This window comes from Silurus meridionalis, chromosome 3 (assembly GCF_014805685.1).
Source record: "Silurus meridionalis isolate SWU-2019-XX chromosome 3, ASM1480568v1, whole genome shotgun sequence".
NCBI lineage: Eukaryota > Metazoa > Chordata > Actinopteri > Siluriformes > Siluridae > Silurus > Silurus meridionalis.
The window spans coordinates 22129542-22153721 of record NC_060886.1 but is presented as its reverse complement, the minus strand read 5'-3'; the positions used below and the strand labels follow the sequence as shown (position 1 = coordinate 22153721).

At 39.7% G+C, this 24180-nt stretch overlaps 2 protein-coding genes and 1 long non-coding RNA gene across 3 annotated transcripts; 1 reads left to right on the top strand and 2 right to left on the bottom strand.

Moving 5' to 3' along the window:
- Positions 1–4059: 4059 nt before the first annotated feature.
- Positions 4060–8322, bottom strand: LOC124383259. The gene is made up of 3 exons (XR_006925245.1): positions 8244–8322; positions 7608–7797; positions 4060–5894 (listed from the first exon to the last, which is right to left on the bottom strand). It is a non-coding gene; the product is annotated as an uncharacterized LOC124383259 (long non-coding RNA).
- Positions 8323–11516: 3194 nt separating this feature from the next.
- Positions 11517–18842, top strand: ihha (Indian hedgehog signaling molecule a). Its single transcript, XM_046845759.1, has 3 exons — positions 11517–12695; positions 14732–14993; positions 17185–18842. The coding sequence occupies exons 1-3, from the start codon at positions 12393–12395 to the stop codon at positions 17862–17864; spliced, it is 1245 nt and encodes a 414-aa protein (XP_046701715.1). The 5' UTR covers positions 11517–12392; the 3' UTR covers positions 17865–18842.
- Positions 18035–24000, bottom strand: slc23a3 (solute carrier family 23 member 3). The gene is made up of 12 exons (XM_046845757.1): positions 23770–24000; positions 22910–23046; positions 22756–22826; positions 22556–22629; positions 22142–22323; positions 21831–21930; positions 20976–21174; positions 20456–20706; positions 20187–20292; positions 19942–20109; positions 19738–19833; positions 18035–19307 (listed from the first exon to the last, which is right to left on the bottom strand). Exons 1-12 carry the CDS (start codon positions 23899–23901, stop codon positions 19072–19074), a joined length of 1752 nt encoding a protein of 583 aa, XP_046701713.1. The 5' UTR covers positions 23902–24000; the 3' UTR covers positions 18035–19071.
- Between the last annotated feature and the right edge of the window lie 180 nt (positions 24001–24180).

Here is a 24180-nt window from a genome sequence, read left to right as displayed (position 1 = left end):
GCATTTATTGTTGCTTTGATCAAATTGCGAATGCTTTTATACATTCATTTAATTGATTGTTTAAAGTTGTCTACTGTTTCCTACATTATCTGTTGTTTGTTACGTCAATCAAAATATATTATTCTAGTATCACCTACACCTTAACCCGCAAAACATCTCTGCATCAGTTCAATGAATTTCTAATAAACGTATTTTTGTAAATGTGTCTTGAATTGATAAATTGTGCAAATGAATCTTGAATTTCACTAATACAGGAAAACCACGTCACTTTGAAATCTTTAGTGTTTACTGTGTGGGCTGCCTTCCTGAGAACCTCCTGAGAAATTCCTGAGGAAACTTCCTGAGAAATTAGAATGCTTATTTGTAATATATATTTTTTTCTTTAATCGGCGTACTGTTCTTTAAAATGAAGTATTTTTTTATTGAAACATCAAAGAAGCTGTACTTTGATGTGAATATCGTTTTTTGTGTACTTTATCCACCCATGCAAAGAGGCGAGGTTAGTTGAAACAGTGTCGCAGCAATGAGTGACCAAGATTCTTTCCTTATATTATCTTCAAATGTCTGCTGTTCACTGACCATTTCCTTTAATTAGTGTATTTTTTTAAATAAAAGAGCAAGAATTTTCTTGCTTTTTATAAAACATGCACCTTTAAATGTAATACATATATTAGTAGGTTAGCCAAATGATCTAATGCAGTGATCATATGACAGACAGACAGACAGACAGAGATAGATTGATAGATCGGTAGATAGATAGATAGATAGATAGATAGATAGATAGATAGATAGATAGATAGATAGATAGATAGATAGATAGATAGATAGATAGATAGATAGATAGATAGACTTAATTGATAACAAAAAAATTTTAATGAAGGGGCAGTATACCTTAAATTGAGTCAACTGCTGTTAAAATTTAATATTTGCCATGGGTAGGAATAGATTCCCAGGAAATCTCAACCCAGACATTACTAACAACCCTTGCTGTAAAGATCAATATTGACCCTTGTGGTAATTATAACTCCCTCAACATGACTCACCCCACTCGGGCATATGTCAACAGCAAGCTTTTCTGATTTGGATTACCTGATCAATGTAGGGTGGAATTTAATTTTGTTAACTCAATATTTATTCCTTATCCACTGCATTGCTGACCTCTGCTGTGCTTCTGGTTTGAAATAAAAAGCATTACAATTAGTTTTTAAATACCACTCAGCAAGCATAGTATTGTACTGTAGGACATTCAAAAAGCGCCTTTATTGTCTGCCTATATTTCCGTCTAGGACACATACTCTCTAAGATATGACATTATGTGATGATGAAAAAGCTTGTGTACAAAAGCAGCATGCACATTCTGTTCTTTCCCATTCTGCCTTGTCAATCAATGAGGGGAAAAAGTAGTTAAATCTTTCTGTTAGCCATACATGTAATTACAGCTTGCCAAACTGTTACTAAATATGCTCTCACTGGGTTTCTGGTTTTGTTTTTTCCTCCCCTATCCCCTTTTGAAGGGGTTCTAATTGGTGGAGACAGTGTGTCAGGATTAGAGGCTGGGTGTTTTAAACCCCAACACCCCCCAAAACCACATGGACCCCCCTCCTCTCAAGACTCCGAACTTTACTACAGCTTTTGGGACGAGTACACAGATCTGGGTTTACTGTGGTCTGACTTTCAGCACCTCTGCACTGTTCCCATATGACACCTACAAACCCTCTCCCCAAACACACATGCAAATCTATTCCTAAACACAGTATGGGCAGGGACACAGGCAAACAATCTGGCTGCTCTTTATTAGATCAGACTTTTTGTTGACTAGCCTTGCAACTTCTTCCGGGAGACTATTTCACTATTTCAAAAAATTAGGCTTTTGATCATACAGTAAATACTGGTTACACTTTAACCGATTATGATAATTAGAACAAAACCTGGAAAAAAGCACATGAACAGGATTGTTTACTTATGTAGTGAACAGGAATGCAATAATAATGAAGGAATTGAAAAAAAAATTCCAGAGGTACGTAGTTTTTAATGGGAATTAGGGTGGCTGCAAAAATACATCCAACACTGTGTTAAAAACTGAACAGTAATCTGAAAATCTGACAGCCCTGCATATGACCCTTACAACAAGATTGTGTTTACCACAGTAAAAACCAAAAATTACCACCTTATTTGTATGTCAGCCCTCCTGGGAGCACCCTGCTGCTTTGGTGCTGTATAGAACAGATTTGGAGGCACAGGACAGGTGTACGGGTGCAATCAATCAGCTTCTATCGTCACCTCCTGCTGCCAGCTCTGACGACTCTGCATCCACTTCATTGAGGGTGCTGTACTCTTGGTGCACCTCAGCCGTCTCCACTCCACACACTTCCTGTCTCAGCAGCACGGCTTAAGCAAACATGACACACAAAAGCCCCACAGTGCGACAGCCTACGAGCAAAATGTGCGATACTGTTCAAGCCCCGGTCCAGGCTACTGTCAGAGTTGCTCTGCCAAGACCTCATGGGATGTGTTCATGTTCCATTTTAATACCCTAATTATGGGTTCTTCTCCATTTTATTAACTTTAAAACATAAATAAGATATACATGGATATGATGTGTGGGAGAAAAAAGAGAACTTAAGAATATATCCTTATATCATTAGCTATAATCTTATATTGTCCCTCACTATATGCCAGTATGTGGAGCACTTGTGTGGTTTCTTGTTAAATGAACCAGAAATGAAACAAATGGGCAATCAGATAAATCTTTGGGAGTAACCTGCAGCAATTGTGTGCCCACACAATAAATATATGAAAAATAAAAAAAGCATGGCCATGTATGCCCATGCCCAATGCCTGACAAGGCTGACCCCCTGCTGGGAGCATGGAGCCACATTTCTGTGTATGGCCAGACTGAATTTCCTACATTCACCTACTAAGCTGCTTAATGCTACAAACTCAGATTTATCATTTGGCCTAAGTTGTAGCAACAGTGGACACAAAGATTATACATGTTAACCACAAGTATATATAAAGGTCCAATTCTGCTTTTAAATGTATAAATAATTAATATATTCTGCAGCAAAGTGTAGTTTGTACATTTAGAGTTTTAAAGTATACAGATCGCTAATAAATAGCTTGTTTACAATTGCAATACATTTTCCGTAATGATACTGCTGTTTATATGACTGTTATGGCAAAGACAGGTTCTGTATCATATCAGCAGAATACTGATTAACCTGGCTTTGACTGCTTGTTCATAGGAAATGGAGGTGACACAGTGTCATACTTGAGTATGTTGCGCTTTTGTTTGCTTTTTCATGTCCGTGTTGCAACAGAATTTAGTGGAGCTGGAGCTGTGAAAGGATCCTGGAATAAAAGGCTAAAGGAGACCAATCTATTTACCTTCTTTTCTCTCTCTCTCTCTCTCTCTCTCTCTCTCTCTCTCTCTCTCTCTCTCTCTCTCTCTCTCTCTCTCTCGCTCTTTCTCTCTCTCTCTTCACCTTTCGCCGATTCCCTTTTATTTCTCAGGTAAAACATTTACAGACACTCAGTCAATAAATGTTCAAGCTGTTCTGTCATGTGAACTTGTGCAGGTAATGCAAAACCTGGAGTTGTAGGACAGCTCAGACTTAATCTTAGTTTCAGCTGCTTGGCTTTTTTTAAAGCAGGTTTTGGTGACTTTTGTGGGATGAGGGATCTTTGTTTAGCCTGTCAAATGAAACCTCCAGTTTAAATAAACAAAACATTGAACTTGTCAAATAAAAACCACCAACTTGTTTGATTTTGGAACAACCATTTAGGAAAGTTGAACTTTCAGTGGTTTCACCCAGAATCTTTACATGAACGCTTCATGTGTAACCTTCTTGGGCAGGAATAATGTCAAATAAACATTTGGACATGAAAAAACATGAAGACAAGCCAAGAAAAGTTAGACTCAGTTGGTCAGTACAACTTCCTTAATATAATAAAAACGTTTATCATATCTCTCAGGCGTCAACATGTTAAAGAATAGATCTGAACAGTGGTACACAAATCACTACATTTATTTGTTTAAAGTAAACACACCATCGAAGATCACAGCTGGGCATTAAACTGTACTGAAATGAGTTCATGATACATCTGGGCCTTACAGCCACAATGATTTCTCCTGTTAGCCATCCATTTCTCTTGCCCTCTCTCTGTCTGTCTCTCTTTCATTTCTCTTTCTTACACAAAGTCTATCACTGCACTAAAAATATCAAGAGCTGCAAAAGTAAATAATTATATAAAAGCTCATAAGCACAAATATATAAATATAAAGTACATAATGAATTTATTGATATTTGCTTTTTCAGAGCTGAGGGAGTGGCAGAGCAGTGGCGCACCAGAGCGGCCCTGGTGCTCTTTAAAGTGGTGCTCTGGGCTGTGGGAATGTACGCTTTTGGGCCGTGGCACTGAGCGATGGTGAGCAACCCTGGCTTTCGCTCACACAACATGCCTGATCACTCCCGCTTGCCCGTTCAGGCTATACCTTTCATTTCAAGAGCTTTCCATAACATGCCAACCACCATATTAAGTGTCAGGATATTTCTGCCTTTCCTCCCTTTCTGCCTCTCTTTCCATCTCTCTCTCTCTCTCTCTCTCTTCTTCTCTTTCTCTCTCTCAGATCTTTTTTCTTTTTTTTTCACTTTTCCTGTACCTCTTTTTCCTTTTCCTCTTAATTTAGAGAATTCTAATTTATATCCAGGAAAGGCTGTTCTAAAGAGATAGTCTGCAGTATATCTTGATTAAAGCTTAGGAGACAATGGTATTAGTCATTATTATTTCCACTGATTAGGAAGTCAATCCGATGAATTCTGCTCTTCTGAAGTAGCATGATTGAACGGCAGCTGTTGACACGTCAACTCTAAGATCAGAGGGCAGTGTTTTGGTTATAGTGCATCTGGACGCTGGTCTCTGATTGCACTTGTCTGCTTTAAATCACTATTGATGACAAATTTAAGCCAAGGTGGGGTCTTTAGCACACGCTAGCTTGGCCCAGCAGCAGCTCCCGTTTTCGGCGACTGTGTGGGAGTTGCCATTATTACTTCCTTCAGATGTTAATCTTTTGTGAGCATGAAGTTTGTTCAATGAGTCCACTTCAATTTCCTTCCTACTCTGGATCTCAACTTTCAATTGTGAGTACACACTGCAACCCTCCACCCATGTCTATATGTGGAAATAAAGTTCAAATTACTATAAGTAGATATCCTTAGATGTACGGGAATTTAGGGAATTGTCGGCCACACGAGCCTATCATTTATGAGCTGATTATTTGGGGATTAAATGTTCAAAATTTGTACCGATGGCTGTCATGTGCTTAAAGTAGTGGGCAAAGTGAATGAGTGATAATGTGCTTTTTTATTAAACCTAAAACGGTGACTATAACTCTGCTCGGATTGAAATCCATAAACCAAAGCGGTAGAGTAAATACAACCTTACTGTAAACATCCTGTTCCAGTATAATCGCCATAGTGCAGTTCCTTGACCTGTAGCTGCGCTCAAGCAAGCTTGCTTTTCTCACCTCCACAGTCTACATGAGCTGAAAGAGCTTGGGATTAATTTAAACACAACACATATCTGTAAGCTAAGGTACAAATACAGTACACACACAAATCGTGATGACAGAAAAGCTATCAGCAATAAATCAGGCTGTGGTTTCTGGATGATATAACTAACTCCAGTCAGTCTGCTGCTTTTAAGAACTTTTTCTTCAAGCATTCCCCTTGATGATATGTGAGCCTGCATTCATTGCAGTGCGGTATTTTTGTCCATTATGGTGCTAGGTGAGCACGTTTGTGGTGTAGCCGTGTTTACCTGTGGTCAGATCTGCTATACTACCCTGCTGTGAGCCTTCGTCTACATATAGGTGAGAAAGGGAGTGAGGGAACCTGAAAACAGATGCGGAAAAAGTTAAAATTAGAAGAAAAGGCCCCACTATTTTTCAGCACCACAGTCATAAACAAAAAAGCAGTCGGAATGACCAGGGTGTTCATTCACTAATTTTAATTGGTTAGCTAAATTCTGAACCTCACATAAAACAAGGTATATAAATAAAAAAAAACTTGTCTGTCCCCTTTTTAGGTGTCAGTCACTTTAATTCCTCCCATGTGCACAACTGTATTTTAAACTTTTGCCAACTCTGTGATTGATGAGAGAAACAAGAGAGAAAAGGAGAGAATGGATCCTGCGTGTCCATGTTGTATGGGTTTGTCTCGTGATCCTCTGCGGGATGCCGCTGTCACCCCCGTTGTGGCTAGCTGCTCTGCTGCTGCTACAGGCTTCAAAGAGTGCAAGTCTGCCCACAGCCCTAATTAGAGGGTCCCTGCCTTGAGCTGGGGACAAGCTAGCGGAAAGTGTGCGCAAGTGCACACACCATGCTTCGCTAGCAGTGAGCCGACATGGGCCGGGGATGAAGGGAGGAGTAGCAACCTCATCAAATCTGTCCCATGATTCCTTTGCTTTTCTCTCTTATCCACAAACACACTTTTCTTACCTCCTGTTTTATACTTTTATCCTGTTTCTTTCCTGTATTTTCTGTGTAAACACCATTCAGGGAAAAGGAAGCATTAAAGAAATGAGTTGGTTTAGGAAAGATGAACAGCAGCTAGCAGAAAATTACTTGTAGCATCCGCATTATTGCTTCTATTCAAGTATGTGTGTGAAGCAACCCAAGAACCCAAGACAGCTGCTGTGGAGATGGATGTGGAGAAACATGTGCCGCCCAAAACCCCAAACCCAAATGAAAAAACAATCACTATGCTTCAGTAATCACTATGACAACTCATCTTCATCCCCCCCTTTTCCATTATCGTCTCCTTCCTTTTCGGTCCATAAGCAGACATTGTATACTAAAGGCTGTTTATGTTAACTCGCACCCATCATTGTTTATGTTACCTCAGGTTTTAACCATATTGTCACGGCCTAGTTAAACGGGCTGTTAGCCAGAACACAGCTGGCAGGGCCAACGGCGGTGTAGTAAAATATAAATATAATAAGAACGTTTTTGAGCTGGTGTATCCATTCTGAGCAGTGAAACATCACCACAATGACCACAGCTGTGGCATACGTGCAGGAACGAAAAAAAGGCCATGCCTCAGGAGCCTGAGAGAGGAAGCCAGCAGGAGCAAGGAGCAGGCAAAGATGTGCAACATGCGTTTTAAACTTTATATTAAACTATATTTACTATATGTCCTAAACACACAGACATGCTTGTGATTCTTACTCTTTGATATTTAAATGACTTTTTGGTTTTGTATGTGTATCTCTTTACAGCAATCTAAATTAAACTGAATTTGGGAAGAGACCTATTTCTACTGTGATGCAACAGTTTTAAAGACAAAATTTGAAAGCTGGCAGTCGAGTACCTATGTGCTCTTCCTAATAACAGTTTTATATTTAACTAAGAGGATTTAGGCCACCGGAGATTGGGGAGGATTTTTTGGGTAACCAGGAAGAAGGAAAAAATTAAAGTGGTTCTGAAGGTATAGCAACAGAAAAGAGAAAGCATGGGGGCAGCTTCCACAGGCTGCCATTGATGCATTGAGTTATTCAGGGCTCTGGACTTTGGGCCTCAATTACAGCTATTTGGCAGGAGCACTTACGCAGAGAGACGCGGCTGTGGCAAGTCCGGACCACGCTGCCCGACCCTTCGCTCTTCCCCTGGGCAGTGCTTTGTTTTTTTAGCAGGCCGCTAGCTCAGGCTGCTTTTAGCCTCTGCTTTTAGACATCTCTGGTATTATTTTTTCTTTGCTCGCTCCAACGATGGCCTCAGTCGTTTAGTAAGCCCAAGCACTTGGAGAGGAAACAAAATGATCAGTCACTGACAGTGTGCTTCCCACATGCAAAAAATTGTATGACATGATTCTCATCTCTTTGTTTTGCTTCAAGTAAACATCCATTCTATCCAACCAAGCCGATTTCTGTATAGATCTGGATTAGCAGATACAGAATGCCTATTTAAAAGTTTGACTTCTAGAAGGACAGGAAAGAGGCACTCTAATAGAGGACAAGAGAGAGAGAGGAAGAGAGAGAGAGAGAGAGAGAGAGATAGAGAGAGAGAGAGAAAGAGAAAGAGAGAGAAAAACAAAGAGAGAGAGAGTGAGAGAGAGAGAGAGAGAGAGAGAGAGAGAGAGAGAGAGAGAGAGAGAGAGAGAAAGAGAAACAGAAAGAGGGGACTTCTTCATGAAGCTGTTGGGGACAGCAGGAAGTGGTTAGGGCAAAAAAACAGAAACTATTACCTTGAGGAGAACGAAAGGCAGACTAAAACGCCGAATCCCACCGCAGTCCACAAGAACGCCAGTCCTGAATAAAAACAACTAAAAACAGAGTTGTTTACCGTTTAATACCAGAAAAACACCAATTTCCCTATGCACTCGTTCTTTCTCTGTGCCTAACTTTTAGCTGGTTCTCTTCCCATCTCCAGCTCTCCTCCATTATTTCTTTTGTGGGTTAAGTCCTTGGGTAGTACTAGTACTCATGTGACAGCCCTTTGCTTACTTTACTGACACTTGATTGGCTGAAATTATGTGAAATGCACCCATCTGGTGTCCTCTTATTTCACAAGAGAAAATTAATAATACATAATACTACTATATCAATGGTCTGCAGTCTAAACTGCTGCTCTTGCACACTTGATGCTCAGTGACCACTGCAGCACTCATTGCCCATTCAGGCTGTGGGCTCTCCTTTTGAGTGTGTAAGGGAATTCTGATTGGATATGAGTACATCTATAATATCTGACATACTGTTAACAGTCTAGTTCAATAGGCAGGCCTTCAGGCAGAAATGTTCTTAATTTTTTCTTCCCCAAAGGGACAAGGACACACTCCATAAAATCCACACACTCTGTAATTGAGTCTTTATGACCTACAGTTTTATCTGCTGTACAAGTCCACCTGGATGTGCCATATATGCATCCACACTAAAGCTGCTTTCATTTCATCCATGCATCCAAAAATATGTTTATTACATGTGTAGAGCTTGCAAGTCACAGATGCTTGAGGCTTTCTATATGATTATAGCAAGATGGGCATCTAAGCCTTAAATAAGTTGAAGAAACAATTCATTATAAGTGGCAATAAGCATTAGGTTTGGGAAAAAGATACATTAAAGTATATTTTAAAGTAAAATACCAAATACTTTAACTTTAAGTGTATAAAATAAACCACAAAATACAGCAGCCACACCATATATCAAAATAAAGTACTGTATTTTTTTATTTTTTAAATAAAATTTTTTGTCAACACCTTCCATCAGTTGTCTTTGATTTGTCCCTTCACCATTACACTGAATCGGTTGATTAAGTAAACAATGTAACATAATGTGAATAGCATATATTCACATACATATCCCTGTGATCTCCCAAATGAAGGTTAGTTTTAAAGTAACCAACAGTTTAATGTTTAACAGTTTGTGAATGACTCATAATTGTATCCTAATTTAGTACTTGGTGTTTGGTAACAAAGGGCCGACTTTACAACACCGCATCGTGTTGTCAGTGTTGTTCGGTGTTGTCTGTGTTGTCAGTGTTGCTGATGCAAAGCAACGCATCAGCAACATCGACAATGACAAATAATTCAAAAACAAGTCATTCATAAGAAGACAACTGATGGAATCTGCATATCAACTAGTTTCGAATTAGTTATCATTATAATCATTCGATTATTAATCATAAATCATAAATATAATAATAAGTGTCAGGCAGTCATTCATGCAATATTATGCAAAATCATGATCCTACTAAACAGCTACCTCAGTTAGGGTACAATAATCTGCATTATCTTTTTTATTATTATTAGTCATAGGATGCCTATTTGAAAGCTGGCAGCCTGCACATTTCTTACATTGACCACCTTCCACCATATGGATACATTTTCTCTTCTGATCTCAACAAGTCTGGCTAAACTACTGAGTTGGCACCAATCAACAGCTGCATTTTTATGATGTCATCATGTAGACTTCTTGCAAATATTTTACAGTAATTCAACAATACAAAAATACAAAACACTAAAGTGGTATATATTTAAAACAAAATATGAAACCATTTTCATCAACCCTATCAAATAAAAATGACAAAATCCTATTTCATATTTGAAATACATATTTGAAATACATGTATCATAAATATTTCCCATCCCTGATAAGCATTAAGGCAATGGTCAAAAAGTAAATGAGAATGAGATGGCAGTGTTTGTTTTTGCTCTTCACTTGACTGTCCCACATGAGGACAGACAGACCTTAACAGAACTAAAATATCTTATTATTAAATACTCCCCTGAACCAAAATACTTTATCCACACAAATAATAAAAAATATAAATCAATGCCAGACCACAAAAACGTTGGTAAAATTTGCTTTTGAAATGGACAAAAACCCACAAGCTTCTTTTTGGCAAATATTTGAGGAGCTAATTTAGAAGACGTGCAGCTGTTTTTCTTTCTCGTTTAAGAAAGAACTAACAGAGTGCAAGTGTCACAGATCTAGCTTTTCTCAAGGCTTTCGCCACCGGCCGACCGACAGGCAGACTCATCGACAGAGGCACACAGTTCTCCATCTGTGTAAGTGGAGCATCCTCTCTCCCTCTCTCTCTCTGTTCACTCTCTCCCTCACTCTCTCTCAGTGCAGTAAAATAAGAGCTGCGCCTGTGAAAGCTTGTTCCTAATTATACTCTGCCCTCTCCCCCTTACCTGCTCCATCTGCAATTAGAACAGTGGAGCCCTCAGGAGAGTCGTGCTACTGTCCATCACCTGAGTACAGCCTGGTACAGACTGCAGCCCTGTGACTGAAGATAAAATTAGGCTGTATTCTCAGTCTCAAGACAGAACAATACTGTGTGCAATCAGTTTAGTGATAGAAAATGTTGCTATGCTGAGCTGGATAGGCATATGTCATTGACCTGGAAAATTATAACACATACAGTGTATGAGTGCTGGTTCTAGGAATTGCAAATTATTTGCTGAAACAAGGACTGATTTTCTGTTTTACGTCTAATTTGTTCCAATTTAAAACTTTGGACAAGTGCAGATTCATGCTCAACAGAGAAATCAGCACCTAGGTGGCACGAGGTGGCCATGACAATAAAAATCAGCCTTATTACCTCAATTGCATCCCAGCTCTAACCTCAAACCACATCTCTATTAATCCTGTATGTATGCAGACTTCTTGCTGACTCAATGAATCAATCCAGCTTCATGCTTATTTCAATCATCACAATGGATACTGTCCTGTACTAGGTAATACAATCATAAATCAATAAATATTATTCTTGTAGGTTACGTGCTCAAATTGGTGCAGCCTCTTAATATGCTTTTTGCCACCTTGATGACCTTGAACCTATAGAACGTATTGTAATTTTAATACATGAAATGAGTGTAAAAGATGATCTTAGGATCAGTACTATCTGTGTGTATGGGTCCGTGTGTGTGCGTGCGTGCCGTTTGTATATCTACTCACGTGAGCGCACGCTCACCGGGTCAGTGTAGGAGGAGGAGGAGGAGGAGGAAACGAAGGCTGCTGTTAGTCTGAGGTTTGAGGTGACTCGGGGCCACAACACTGCGCGCCGATCCGCGCATGAAACCAAGTGCACTTCAGTAATCAATGTAGAGGTTGGAAAACTGTGTTACAGTACACAAAGTGGGAAACAACGGCGCGCGTGCATGCGTCAGCGTGTGTGTGTGTGTGTGTGTGTGTGTGTGTGTGTGTATGTGTGTATCAGAGCGACCGATTCGGCGGTCCGTGGCAGAGCCGGTGTGTATCGCGGGGGAGAAGGAGTGGCGCAGGCGGGCAGCATAGGGGTAGGAGTGCAGGAGCGCCAGGGCGCGGTCTTTTACTGCTTTCTTTACTGATCATTTCAGCTTCAGACGCGAGTGGACGAAGTGCGCCAGAAAGGCAAAGGCGAGCGCAGAACATGAGGATTCCTCCTCACAGCAGCAGCAGCAGCAGCAGCAGTAGCCGGCGGCTCTCAGTCTTCACCGTGCACCCTGTCAATCTGTCACTGCTGTCCGTTGAGTTAAAGACACGGACTTAGCAGGAGGTTCCCGTGTAATCTCGCAATAAATGGACTCGCTCTCGTTTTCATTCCGCTGTTTCATCGTCGGTGCGTATATGGAGAGGCACTGTCCTCTCGGCACCACTGGACCTTGCTTTTGTTTTGACGTCTTCCACAGTGCGACGCATGCCAAGCTCGCCGTAGACAGCGCGTACTTTTTTTACGCACAGACGATGACAAGGATAAAAGCAATAAGGAATTAAAGACCCCTCGATTTATTTAGCCCTTATTTGGGGGAAATTAGGAGTGTGGAAGAAGGGGGGCAGTTTGAGTTTCACCCTTGACCCGTGGCCCCCGTAGCACTCCGTGTTTGGGGACTTTCTTGTTTTGAGAGGGGGTAATGCGTGTTCCCGCGGTGCTGGGGCTCCTGGTCGCCTGCGCGCTGATCTGCGCCCCGGTGAGCGAAGCGTGCGGCCCGGGCAGGGGCTACGGCAACAAGCGGCGGCTTCCCAAGAAACTCACGCCGCTCAACTACAAGCAGTTTATCCCGAACGTCGCCGAGAAGACGCTGGGTGCCAGCGGGCGCCTCGAAGGCAAGATCACGCGGAACTCGGAGCGCTTCAAGGAGCTCACCCCCAACTACAACCCCGACATCATCTTCAAGGATGAGGAGAACACGGGCGCGGACCGGCTCATGACCCAGGTAAGCGATTCGATTACGGGCCCATTAGGAGATGCGCTCGGCGCCGGGGATCCGGTTACACAGAGCATTTGGAGCAGCCTCTCTCTCTCTCTCTCTCTCTCTCTCTCTCTCTCTCTTCACCCTTTGCTTCGCGTTTAAGGCTTTACTGAAACGCTGCTATCGATCGCCGCTGCTTTCATCTGAACCACGTTAAAGATGGATTGATCGTTCTGAACGCTTCTTGTGCACAGTGAAACCCCCTGTCCTGAGTCCACAGCCACATCTATACTCATAAGTGCGGTGTTCATTCAGCACCAACGCAGGCTGCAACGAAGCAATCTAAACCTGAGCCGTGATTTACAGTGGAACATGAGCGGCATATCTCTGCTTTATATTTCACAAAGTACAACCTTTTTTTCTGGAATTCATAGTTTTACATAAAATGCAGATGCCCTTTACTGAGTAAACACTTGCAGTCTCACCTCTCAGAGTTTTGCATCAAGATAGTGTTTGCTGTTTAGTTTAATCTGAGATTACTGAGTTAATTACTTATATGCAAAAAGTTTCATTTAGTTACCACTTCCAAAAAATGTCGATTGTTCAACGTGTTTGATTCCTTTTTTCCTTTTCTTTTTGTGTCTCGCTTCTGTAGTTAGGTTATAACAGGTCTCTGAGTTCTCCTATAGGCCACATAGGCTATACCTATTTTATTCAAAAATAAGCACTTTATATATAAACATAATTGATGCACGTCAGTGTTTGATCTAACACTTATAAAAGAAGGTTGTCCACACCAAAAGTTGAGTGTAATGTAGCTGAAACAGGCGATTACACGACACATTCACTATTATCATACATACCCTATTTGCTTAAATGCTTTCATATTGGCTATTAATGTTTTTATTATTGAAATTCTATGTAGTATATCAGTGTAGATTGGTCACAGGCAGGTAACAAGTGTTATCTTGTTATGGCAAGTATATTGACATAGCAATAATAATAATAAAAAAAAACTGTATTAGTAACATGCTGGCACAAAACACCTTTATTTAGAAATTTTATATGCCTTATGTAGAGTCCATAAATCATCTAATAGTTGAAAAAAAAAGTCGGTGCTTTTTTGGTTTAAGAACAAATATTGCTGAAAATAGCAGGCTGATGTTTGTGTTCCGTGTGTTGGCAGTGTCTGCTTGATTCTATAATAAAAGCAGAAAAATCTTCTGTTGGTTTAGTTTTCAGGTTTATTTTTGAAACGATGAATGAATAAAGGCATGACACTATAAATCAGGCCTTTGAGAAAAACACACCTGCTGTTATATCGTGATGAAATGATTATGCCAATATGGTTTGCTTGGGTGTTCGAGGAAATAAATATGTGTACTTATTTGACATTTGACACATTATTTTATCTTTAAAGAGTAGGATCTGAAGATGCGATTTGATTCAATAATTCAGGGAATTTGATTCAAGGAAGTCTTACAACAATACATTTTCCATTTCTGTACAGGTTAAATATTTAGAGACTGTGAATTAAAGGATGCAGATGTTTTTATCCACTTTGTATAAATACTACTTAAGCACTTTTCATTTGTAGGAAAAGGGCCACAACTTATGTGTTATTATGATCATAAACTTTGCCCATCTCTTACAGTGACCTTTGTTCTTTACTGATCACTTCTTGATTGCGTGTCAACATATTTTGGTCTATTACTGTGAGCTGCATTTTCTTCCTGTTATAGGCCCACACATTTATTCCCTATATTGTCCCTTTTCCAGGTCCCCAACATGTATCATAATTTTGAGATTAATATTATGGATATTACATAATTATATGAAGCCAAATGTGTAGCTGCTAACAGATACTTCTACTTTAACCACTGACTGTCTTTTTTCATTTTAGAACTTGCCTGTGCACTATCTATGCACTTTTCTGGACAGAATTAGGCCAATGCTTTAGTCTTAGTAATGATGAAACAGACCTGCAGTGCTCTAGTTTCCAGAGATCTGCATTTTCCACCTTACGTTTATAATCCTGACGTTAATGTCTGCTCTTACAGCGTTGTAAAGACAAGCTGAACTCTCTGGCTATCTCCGTCATGAACATGTGGCCAGGTGTGAAGCTGAGGGTCACTGAGGGCTGGGATGAAGATGGCAATCACCTTGAGGAATCTCTGCACTATGAAGGAAGGGCAGTAGATATCACCACCTCTGACCGTGATCGTAATAAATACGGCATGTTGGCAAGGCTGGCGGTGGAGGCCGGCTTCGACTGGGTTTACTACGAGTCCAAAGCACACGTCCATTGCAGCGTGAAATCAGGTAGGAAAAAGACTTCGTACTCTAAGGCTCAAGGAGAGTGTCAAGGGCATAAGAATATCACATTGTACCTTTGTGAGGTTTTTAGATTAGAAAAAAGGCCTACAGTATTGATTTATGATAAATAATCAGTAATATTTTTTAAATGGGAAGCAGTCTGATGTCTTGGGGAGAGTTAAAGTAAAGGACATCAAAAAAAAACTAAACAATTTGTACCATATATAATAGTAGCTGTGTTGCTCTGTAACTGTATGCTTAGAGTAAATGACCACTATATAGTAAAGCAGCTGTTTGTTAAAATAGTACTAATTGCACTTATCACAACTGCAGCTGATTATTCGTTAAGGACCAACCTATACTGTGCACTGCGCAAATATTAAGAAAGTGTCTATTAGACGTAGAGTTGAATTAGTTTCAGTACGTGTTGCTGTTTGTTAGTCACACTAATATTACACCTTCTAGACAAGATACACACAAGATTCAATGACAAGAGTTGAAAAAAACACAGACGTTAGAAGATATAGACTCCTGGGTGTTACCAGTTTCAGCAGTAGTGCTCAGGTGTGTCTGGTTGTGGATTGTGGTCTATTCTCATTAGCAAGTGAGGTAAGTGGGAGACATGGGCTGGAGGTGATGACCAAGGAACAGACCACATCATTAGGTCGTAAACACCTCTCTATACTCATGTCATCCGGGAATAAATTACCAACCAGGAAGGAAAGACTGGAATTTTTTTAGTTATAAATCTTCCATTGTCTGGTTTATCAAAACTCATCTTTTGTACACTGTGAGTAATGTTGGACTGAATCACAGCTAATTCCTTACTTTGTTAGAAGCAGATCAGAAGAGACACTTACGAGTACTCCAGTTATTTGTATATGTTATAATAGAACGGCTAAGTTGTTATTTTCATTTCTGAATCTATGTTGCATGAATAGAATTTGACTTCACACATACAAAAAAACCTGACCCTATGTACTATAACTTTTCTAGGTTAGTGCAACACTTAAGTTTGAAAAATGTCAGTTTTGGGCCCCTGTTGAGGAATGGGACTTCTGTGTGTGGACGTTTATGAAGCACTTTTGTTATCACTCTGATAGGGAGTGCAAACACAGGCAAGCCCTGTTGTCTGAGCCTACCTTATCAAAGTCCTTCATAGGTGTGTTCTGCCACGCAAGGAGTAGTCCTGCTGCATATTTGTGTGTTTGACTAAATGGGATTTGATTAGTAGGACATTGAAAATGTATTATCTTGGATTGGTAATCTGCACTTGTCAGTTAAAAATAAGGATTTCTTAGCGTTTATTCTTTTATTTTTTTCTTTATTTCTTTATTAGCCTTTTGTGTGTAGATGTAACATTTTTACTAATTCCCGAAACTTGTATCATGTGCTATGGAGATGTGGTGATATTTTAATTAGAAAAGAAATAGAAAAGAAAATACTCCTAATAAAAAGCACATTGACCTCTAAACCTCCCCCTTTGTAGTTGTGAAAATTGGGTTTCATAATGTGTACCTTTGGGTCCTATAATGTAGGTGTGGAGAGGGCAGAGAGCAGACTGAGAGAGTGAGAGAGGTTGAGAATGTTAAAAGTAGAGCAAGTTACTAAAGTGCTTTTGAGATGATTAACCCGCTCCTTTGTTTTCCAGATGGTTATTCCGTTGTTCCTTTTCTAAGATCTCTTATCTCAGCCATGTCTTATCACCTGGCCTTGGTCCTCACCTTTCCCAAATATTTGTGTTCGGCTCTAGGAAGACTTGACTCTTGTTGCTGGCCCTATAGCATCTAGCAAAGCCCGACCCAGTAACTTCTGCAAGAGGGAAGCCAAGCATGTGCTTAAGGCCTGTGGTTATTTATTAGCTTATATTGTATTTTTATGTGGTGTCTCAAGTTGAGTAAAAAGAGAAAACTCATTAGCTTTAAGAATGGTGTTTAGAATGTTTGCTTGAACACAAAGTTGTTTTGCCACTGTAGCTAACTTTCGATTTTATTGGTGTTTCTTTACGTTTGCAATTAGTGAGACAGGATCAGGGAGACAGGGACAGAGACAGAGACAGAGACAGAGTGATGTATCATGGCATGTTTGCATTACCAAATACTTGATCTTCATTTTTAGAATGTATCTAAGTTCTTTGATCCAGTGTGTTACTGATTAATATGGAGAATTCATACACATTTCTGTCTCTTTCTATAAGAACACTCTGTGGCTGCTAAGACAGGTGGCTGTTTTCCGGGAGGAGCTCTGTTGAGTCTGGAGAATGGGAGCAGGAAGGCCATGAAGGATCTGCAGCTCGGTGAGCGAGTCTTGGCATCATTGCATGGTGACGGCAGTGGGCAGCTTGTCTTCAGCGAGGTCATCGCTTTCCTAGACCGCCAATCCTCCGCCCACACACTGTTTTATACAATAGAGACAGAGTCCGGTGCTGCATTAAGCCTTACTGCTGCCCACCTCATGTTTGTGGCTGAGGGGAACTGCTCGGGCCCGGCGCCCAGGGGACAGCTCAGGACTGTGTTCGCCAGTGACGTGCAGCTTGGTCAGTGTGTGGTTGTGGCTCATGGATTGGCACAAGAAGGAAAGCTGTCCCGAGTGATCAGAGTTCAGCTACAGGAGGACATAGGAGTGTTCGCGCCTCTCACCGTGCATGGCACAGTTGTGGTTAACGACATTGTGTCCTCCTGCTATGCCGCCATGGAAGAACACTGGCTTGCTCACATTGCTTTTACCCCACTGAGGGCACTTCATCATTGGGGAGGGCCAATGTGGCACCAAGCTGAGGGGGTGCACTGGTACTCCTCACTGCTGCACTGGATTGGAACACACATACTCAACCCAAAACACTTTCACCCCTGGAGTGTGGTAGCTTCTGATAGATGAGAAAATGAAATGCCAGAGAGAAATCAGACAAAAAAGGGTGAAATGAAAAACTTTTTTTCTCTTTAAAGACTTGAAGAGTGCAGTAAATCATTGGGTGTGTTTTGACTTGGAGGACATCCCCTGAAACGATTCAGAAAAAACCCACATGTAAAAAATTCTCAATGCAAAACTATTTGAAATGGGTTTCTTTTATTGCCTACACTGGAGCATACTCACAAACACAAACACGCACACTTCTACACATATGTGCATACGTGCTGTTAATAACCATTCTTATACTGAGATAATGCAACAGAGGTAAACTGTAGATAAATTAGCTCAGGTAAGCAGTAGCTCAGACATAGGAACACAGTCTTAGCCTGTCTGATGCTGTAGCTGTTTCAGTATAATAAAGTGTTATATGAAGATTACATGGGCTTGGGAGTCAGATGCAGTTATTACTAAAGGCAACTAAGAAAATCTACCAGATCTGCTAGCTATCAGGAATTTTCACTTCTGGTGTCGTACCATTCTGTAAGTTATTTGTTACGTCCCATTCTTCTCTTACAAGTTCAAACTCAGTGTCTTCTACTTATCAATGCTGTTAATGTTTCATGTTTTACTGCTGGAAATGTTCTTTGTAACTTTATCATGTATTTAATAGTCACATTGTACACTGTATTTCTACATTTAGCATACGCAAGGGGTAAAATACACACCATTGCAACTTTATCTATACTATTAAGCGATACTGTGCTACTTACTATTTATTAACTTCACTCAGTACAGATGTGTCAGAGAGCAGCCTGCTCAGCATCTTTCGTAAATGCTCAGTATGTTAATTCCCCATGTATGCTTAATGGAGTGATACTCACAATCTGGCGTGCTTTATTTACCTTTTTTGTGGCATTATTAACTTTTTACCAAAAAGATGTCAAAATTATATGTTCATAAAAATATTTAAAGATCTATTTTTCAAAATTAAACTATATGGAAATATGTGGCTTCTCTTCCATTTGTTCTTTTGCCTCTCCTCGTTTAACTTTCATGGTTATAATATGGAATACTGTATGATATTACGTCTAGACAGAAGCTGCATCGTGCTTTTCAACAATGGGTCCTGGTAACGCAACACCATTAAAATCTGATATTATAACAAAGTGCAACATAAGAACATATTTGGTACAGTTTAGCTTTATCAGCAACACACACATGCTTTATCTTATTACTACGGTAATAAGCTAGACATCTCTGCAGACGTCAATGTGATTTTCTCCACCTCCATGCTTCGGCAGGCACAGAATGGAAATGTACGGAGACCAGGCCAGTCCAACACTTTTCCCACAGGCTGTGGAGGTTTGTACACAGTCACTAGGTTTTGGCTGATTTCTTGTGGCTTATCGGCTAGTGATTGTATCTTCCTTGTGCTCTGATCTTGTACAAGACCCCTCTCAGACAGAGTTCCTATATCCCAAAACAAGATATGTGTTAAGGAATAGATAACTATTATTGTTATTGTTATTATTAGTGATAACAATAACAACAACAACAACAATAATAATAATAATAAATATATTAATACAAATAATTTTGAAAAAAAGATTATTTACATTTTCTGGGGATAAAAGAAAGAAAGAAAGAAAGAAAGAAAGAAAGAAAGAAAGAAAGAAAGAAAGATAGATTTAGACAGTGAAAAAAAGAATATGATACAAAAAAGAACTGAAATGAAGAAATATAAAAGTATAGAAATGGGCTTTATAGTGTATATCTGCACTCTGTGTTTGTTTGTATGTGTGTGTTTTTTTCTTCCATGTATTTCAAAGAGAAATTCTAATCAATTAAATAAGATCAAATAACAAACACTGTATTTTTCATTAGTCCATGCATTTACTACCTGAAACTGTGTGATCTAGAAGAAAAGCCAAGAGACTAACTAAAAACACAGGCAGCATCAGACAAGACTGCAAAAATATATCAAGACTGCGTACACCTAAATGCAGAAAGCAAACAAAAAAAGCTAATTAGTGCACTTTATTCAAAATGATAACATGACCCTGTTTTCCAGTGAGTAAAGAACATTTGAATGTCTTCATCTTACCAGTGTGGATAAATCCAGACTGCATTCGGAACCAGCGAGGAAGCACTAAAGACATGAACAACGTGAAACCTGTGTTAAAAATGTTGCGCCCTGAGTCCACGTCCGTGTACTGGAGGTACGTTATTCCTGTAGCTGCAGCCACTGTGTAGGTCACGCTAAGCACAGCACCTTAAATGATGAGATAAAGGTGTGAATTTCAAGGGTTCTCAGTCATTATGAGAGTTTGAATATGAGAGGATAATCACCATGAATAGCCAGAGGGACTGAAGTAATCAGCTGAGTGAATTGTAAGAACAGACCCAGGACCAGCATCATCACAGCAGCGAGCTGCACTGTGGCACGAGACCCACACTGAAAGAGAGCGAGTGGACAGGGAGAGGAAGAAAGAGAGAGAGAGAGAGAGAGAGAGAGAAAATTAAATAATTAGTCTGAAATTTATCTGAAGATTTTAATCTATTGTACATTCAGTGGGATTAGGATGAACCACTGTAGGAAGCATTGTTTTCTATTGTACCTGGCCGACGCTGGTCATGCATGCATTAGGGACACTGCTGCAGAGCCCTACTGGTGCGCCCATCAGCCCAGCAAACACGCTGCTCAGCCCCTCTACACTAACCCCTCTGTTACACGCCTGTGCTGGAGGTGTGGGAGCTTTGAGGAGTCGGGCTGTTAACACATACACCACCTGAGAGCTGATACAAGAGGACAACCCTGCTGCAATTCCAGCTGCAATACTGTCACCAGACAGGAGGGGGAGCCCAAGACCTGTATGTAGGAAGGAGACTTACAATAAATCTGCCATTTGAATAAAATTACAGGAAACATTAGCTAGTGCTACTTAGCTATTGAAAGTAATAGTTGCGAATACAACCACTGAAATCTATATGCTCATTCAAAACAGAGCAATGCCGCAATAAAAAAATCATCTCAGGGTAAATATGTAAAAAAGACAAAATCACAATTCACAAAATCAGTGTATTCTTTCACAAAATCAGTGTCTTCTTTATATTTTATGATCTTCCATGTGAGTATACCTGGTAAAGGCAGGCTAAGCCATGTTGCTGTGGGATCTAGAGAAAGTAGTTTAGAGGAATTTACAGCTGTCCGGTCCTGAAATGAGGTCGTATTTAAATCATCCTTGAAAAGCAGTTCAGACACAGAGTGAAGAGTGATGCGTCCGCAGTGTTGCAGAACAGCACACACAACCCACACCAACAGCACAGAAAGCAGCACCTACACACAAGCACACAGAGGTTTTTTGCAGTATTCCGGCATTAGCTTAACTATAGAATATCCATTTTTAGAGAAATACAGTTTCATTATTAGATGTAATTCAGCTATAAGGTTAAATGAACATTTAGTTTCATGATCTTTAGTTAGAGTAAGGTAAAAGAATATGGATTTATAGACAATTAATGGACTGTTATTTATATTAAACCCTATTATTAGTAAATGTTCATAGAGCATTTACAGTAATATAACTAATATAAATTTAGTTCGTATTTATGAGGGCTACAGAGTCCACAACAAGAACTGTTTTATAATTTATTAGTAGCAAAAAATAATACTTTAAATAATACAAATATTCCCAAAACAATTTTATTAGTTTTTTTTTTTTTGTTGTAAAAAAATGCTAGAATTTTTTTAACAAATCGGCACATTCGACACATCCGTAACATCAGGTGCCACATGTTAAAAGAGAAAATCATTTATGAATTTTAATTAATTTAAGGATCATAGTTAATGAATGTATTTAATGTACATGCATAATGTTAGGATATTTCATGATTTCTTCATCTACTATAGCAATAATTGTAAAGTAGTTTCAGCTGAAACTTAAAAAAATGTTTTAATGTGGACTGTTTTCTCTACTGTAAAGCTGCACTCACTGAGAGCATGCTGACATTAGGGTACAGCAGGAACTTTAGATGACCAGGGAGAGTACAGCAACGCAGGTGCTGAGAGAGAAGCACTATCAAAACCACAGTCCTGAAAGCAAAAGTTCACGTTTTTGTATATGAGCTGAGCAAACGTCAATATTTGGTCATCCATTCATAAATAAGTATATCCACTAAAATTATGATTTAACCTTTCATAAAAAACAATTGCAAAAAACGTGCATTATATTTAAAACATGCTTATGCAACACCACCACCATGTATTTCATAAAGCACAAGCCAAACAATCACAAAGTACTCACAGCAGCGCAAAGCCCCAGTGGTCTGAGCAGAGCAGAGCTGCCTCTCTGTAAATGGAGAATCCCAGCATGCAACACACAGGAGTGAGGACAAGGGGGCCACATCGGGTCAACATTGCTCCGCCAACACCACACGAACCCACTAACAACTGCACCAGGCCTGCTACTACAGTCATGCCCTGCAACTGAACACACGCACACACAAACAGAACAATGTATCAATAAATGGTCACTGAAAAAGGTCACTATATTGGGGTCTCAGGTACAAACACTTCACTTCATTAGAAATACTCATTGGTTGTGTGGTAAAGTGGGTTCGACATTATAGTACACAATCAGTATGTGGACTTGATGCTATGAGGTAATAGGAAGAGGGGGTGGGCTGACGATTCAGGACCACGGACAGCAGTGCAGCACCTCTCTCAGTTGGTCTACCGGGACCTCAAAGTGCTCTGATTGATCACTCTGCCCTCTGCAGGCTGCATGACTCCCTGCAAAAACAGAAACTATTCAACATCTGTGCATAAAAAATGATTTACAATTATGATTCAGATTGCTGAAAAGTTCAAATGCGTCATAAATCCTTTTAACAAATAGGTATGGTAATAAGAACTGGCCTGGCTGTGCACAAAGTAAAACAAGAGCTGGAACCAGGAAGTCCAGTGATGGAGACTGGATCAATGGTAGGCTGTGAATAAGAGAGAGTACATGCCATAATACACGATAACCAAGTAAAATAAGTAGGATAGAGAATAGGTAAAAGGTGTTTACCATGATCCAAAACAAGTCTGGAAAAGCGTAGAAACACCAGAGTAAAAGAACACAGAGGCAGTTGTCCTTTCCTTCTCAGACTGAGGCACTAATGCCCCAACCACCAATGCACACAGAGAGGCATGGACCATAACATGCTGCACAACAGAGTATGTTTGAGAGAGAGAGTAAAAGAGTGGGAGATAGAGAGACCTTTTAAACCTGCTAAATTAACAATTGATAAACATACAAAAGTTAAATCAGAAAGGGAAGCCTTTGTTCCTTTCAATTACATAAAGGAAAGCTAAAGAAGCTGTTAACTGCTAAATATATAGTACATGTGATCATTAACAGAAAATTTGACATTGTTTGTTTAAAGTCTCTTGACTTGAGTTCATATTATTTTGATTCTAAATCTAGCAAACGTGGGAAAAGTGAAAATGTAAGGACAGTTCACTTAAATATAGTTAAATTGAGCTTTTAGAACAAAAATCCCAACCTTTTCCATGATATTAGTTTTGATAAGTCATAATATAGTAATAGCAAGTAATTCCAGTAGTTACCTAAACAAAATAAAAAATCATAAAAAATGGTTTACGATATAATAAAAAAAACCTACTGTGTAATAATAAGGAATAATTAGAAATACAAATAATTTCAGACACATTTTTGCAAAGAAACTTTTGCACGGATATGCAAGGGTATTAACATACACAGGTATTCACAAAGGTGCAACCAATAAAAGTGTTAAAAATGGTTTAAATTACATTTCATCATGTGCACAGTGGCTAGTTTATATATTGATGTAATACCTCATTGAACAAAGTGATTCTTTGGCAATCCTTTTTGTCAGTGGCAAAGTGAAATACAACTCATCATACCTGCAATGCCAAGGCTATATTTAGCATGAGCGGAGGACGGCGGTCCACTTTAAGATTCTTCAGTGTGTCGACTTCGTCCAAGTCATGCTGAGGACATGCTGCCATCCACTTAGGTCTGTCTGGCTTCACCATTTATACTTCACTACTCTGCCCCAGGTCCGCATAAAGTAAATCCCCTTTTAGTCCTGCAGCTTTTGCTTTCAGTATGAACTGAATGCCTTCAGGAGACTGTCGGGACTGCATGCCTTAAGAGAAAGGCCCTCTGTTTTTTACTTTGTGTGATTTAAATCATATGATGACCTTTGACTCCATGATTGTGAAAGCTGAATTCTTTGTGATATCTGACTGCATGTTTCCACTTAATCATTATCCTTCTTAGGGTAACAATAACTGAACTCTATTGCACAAGTA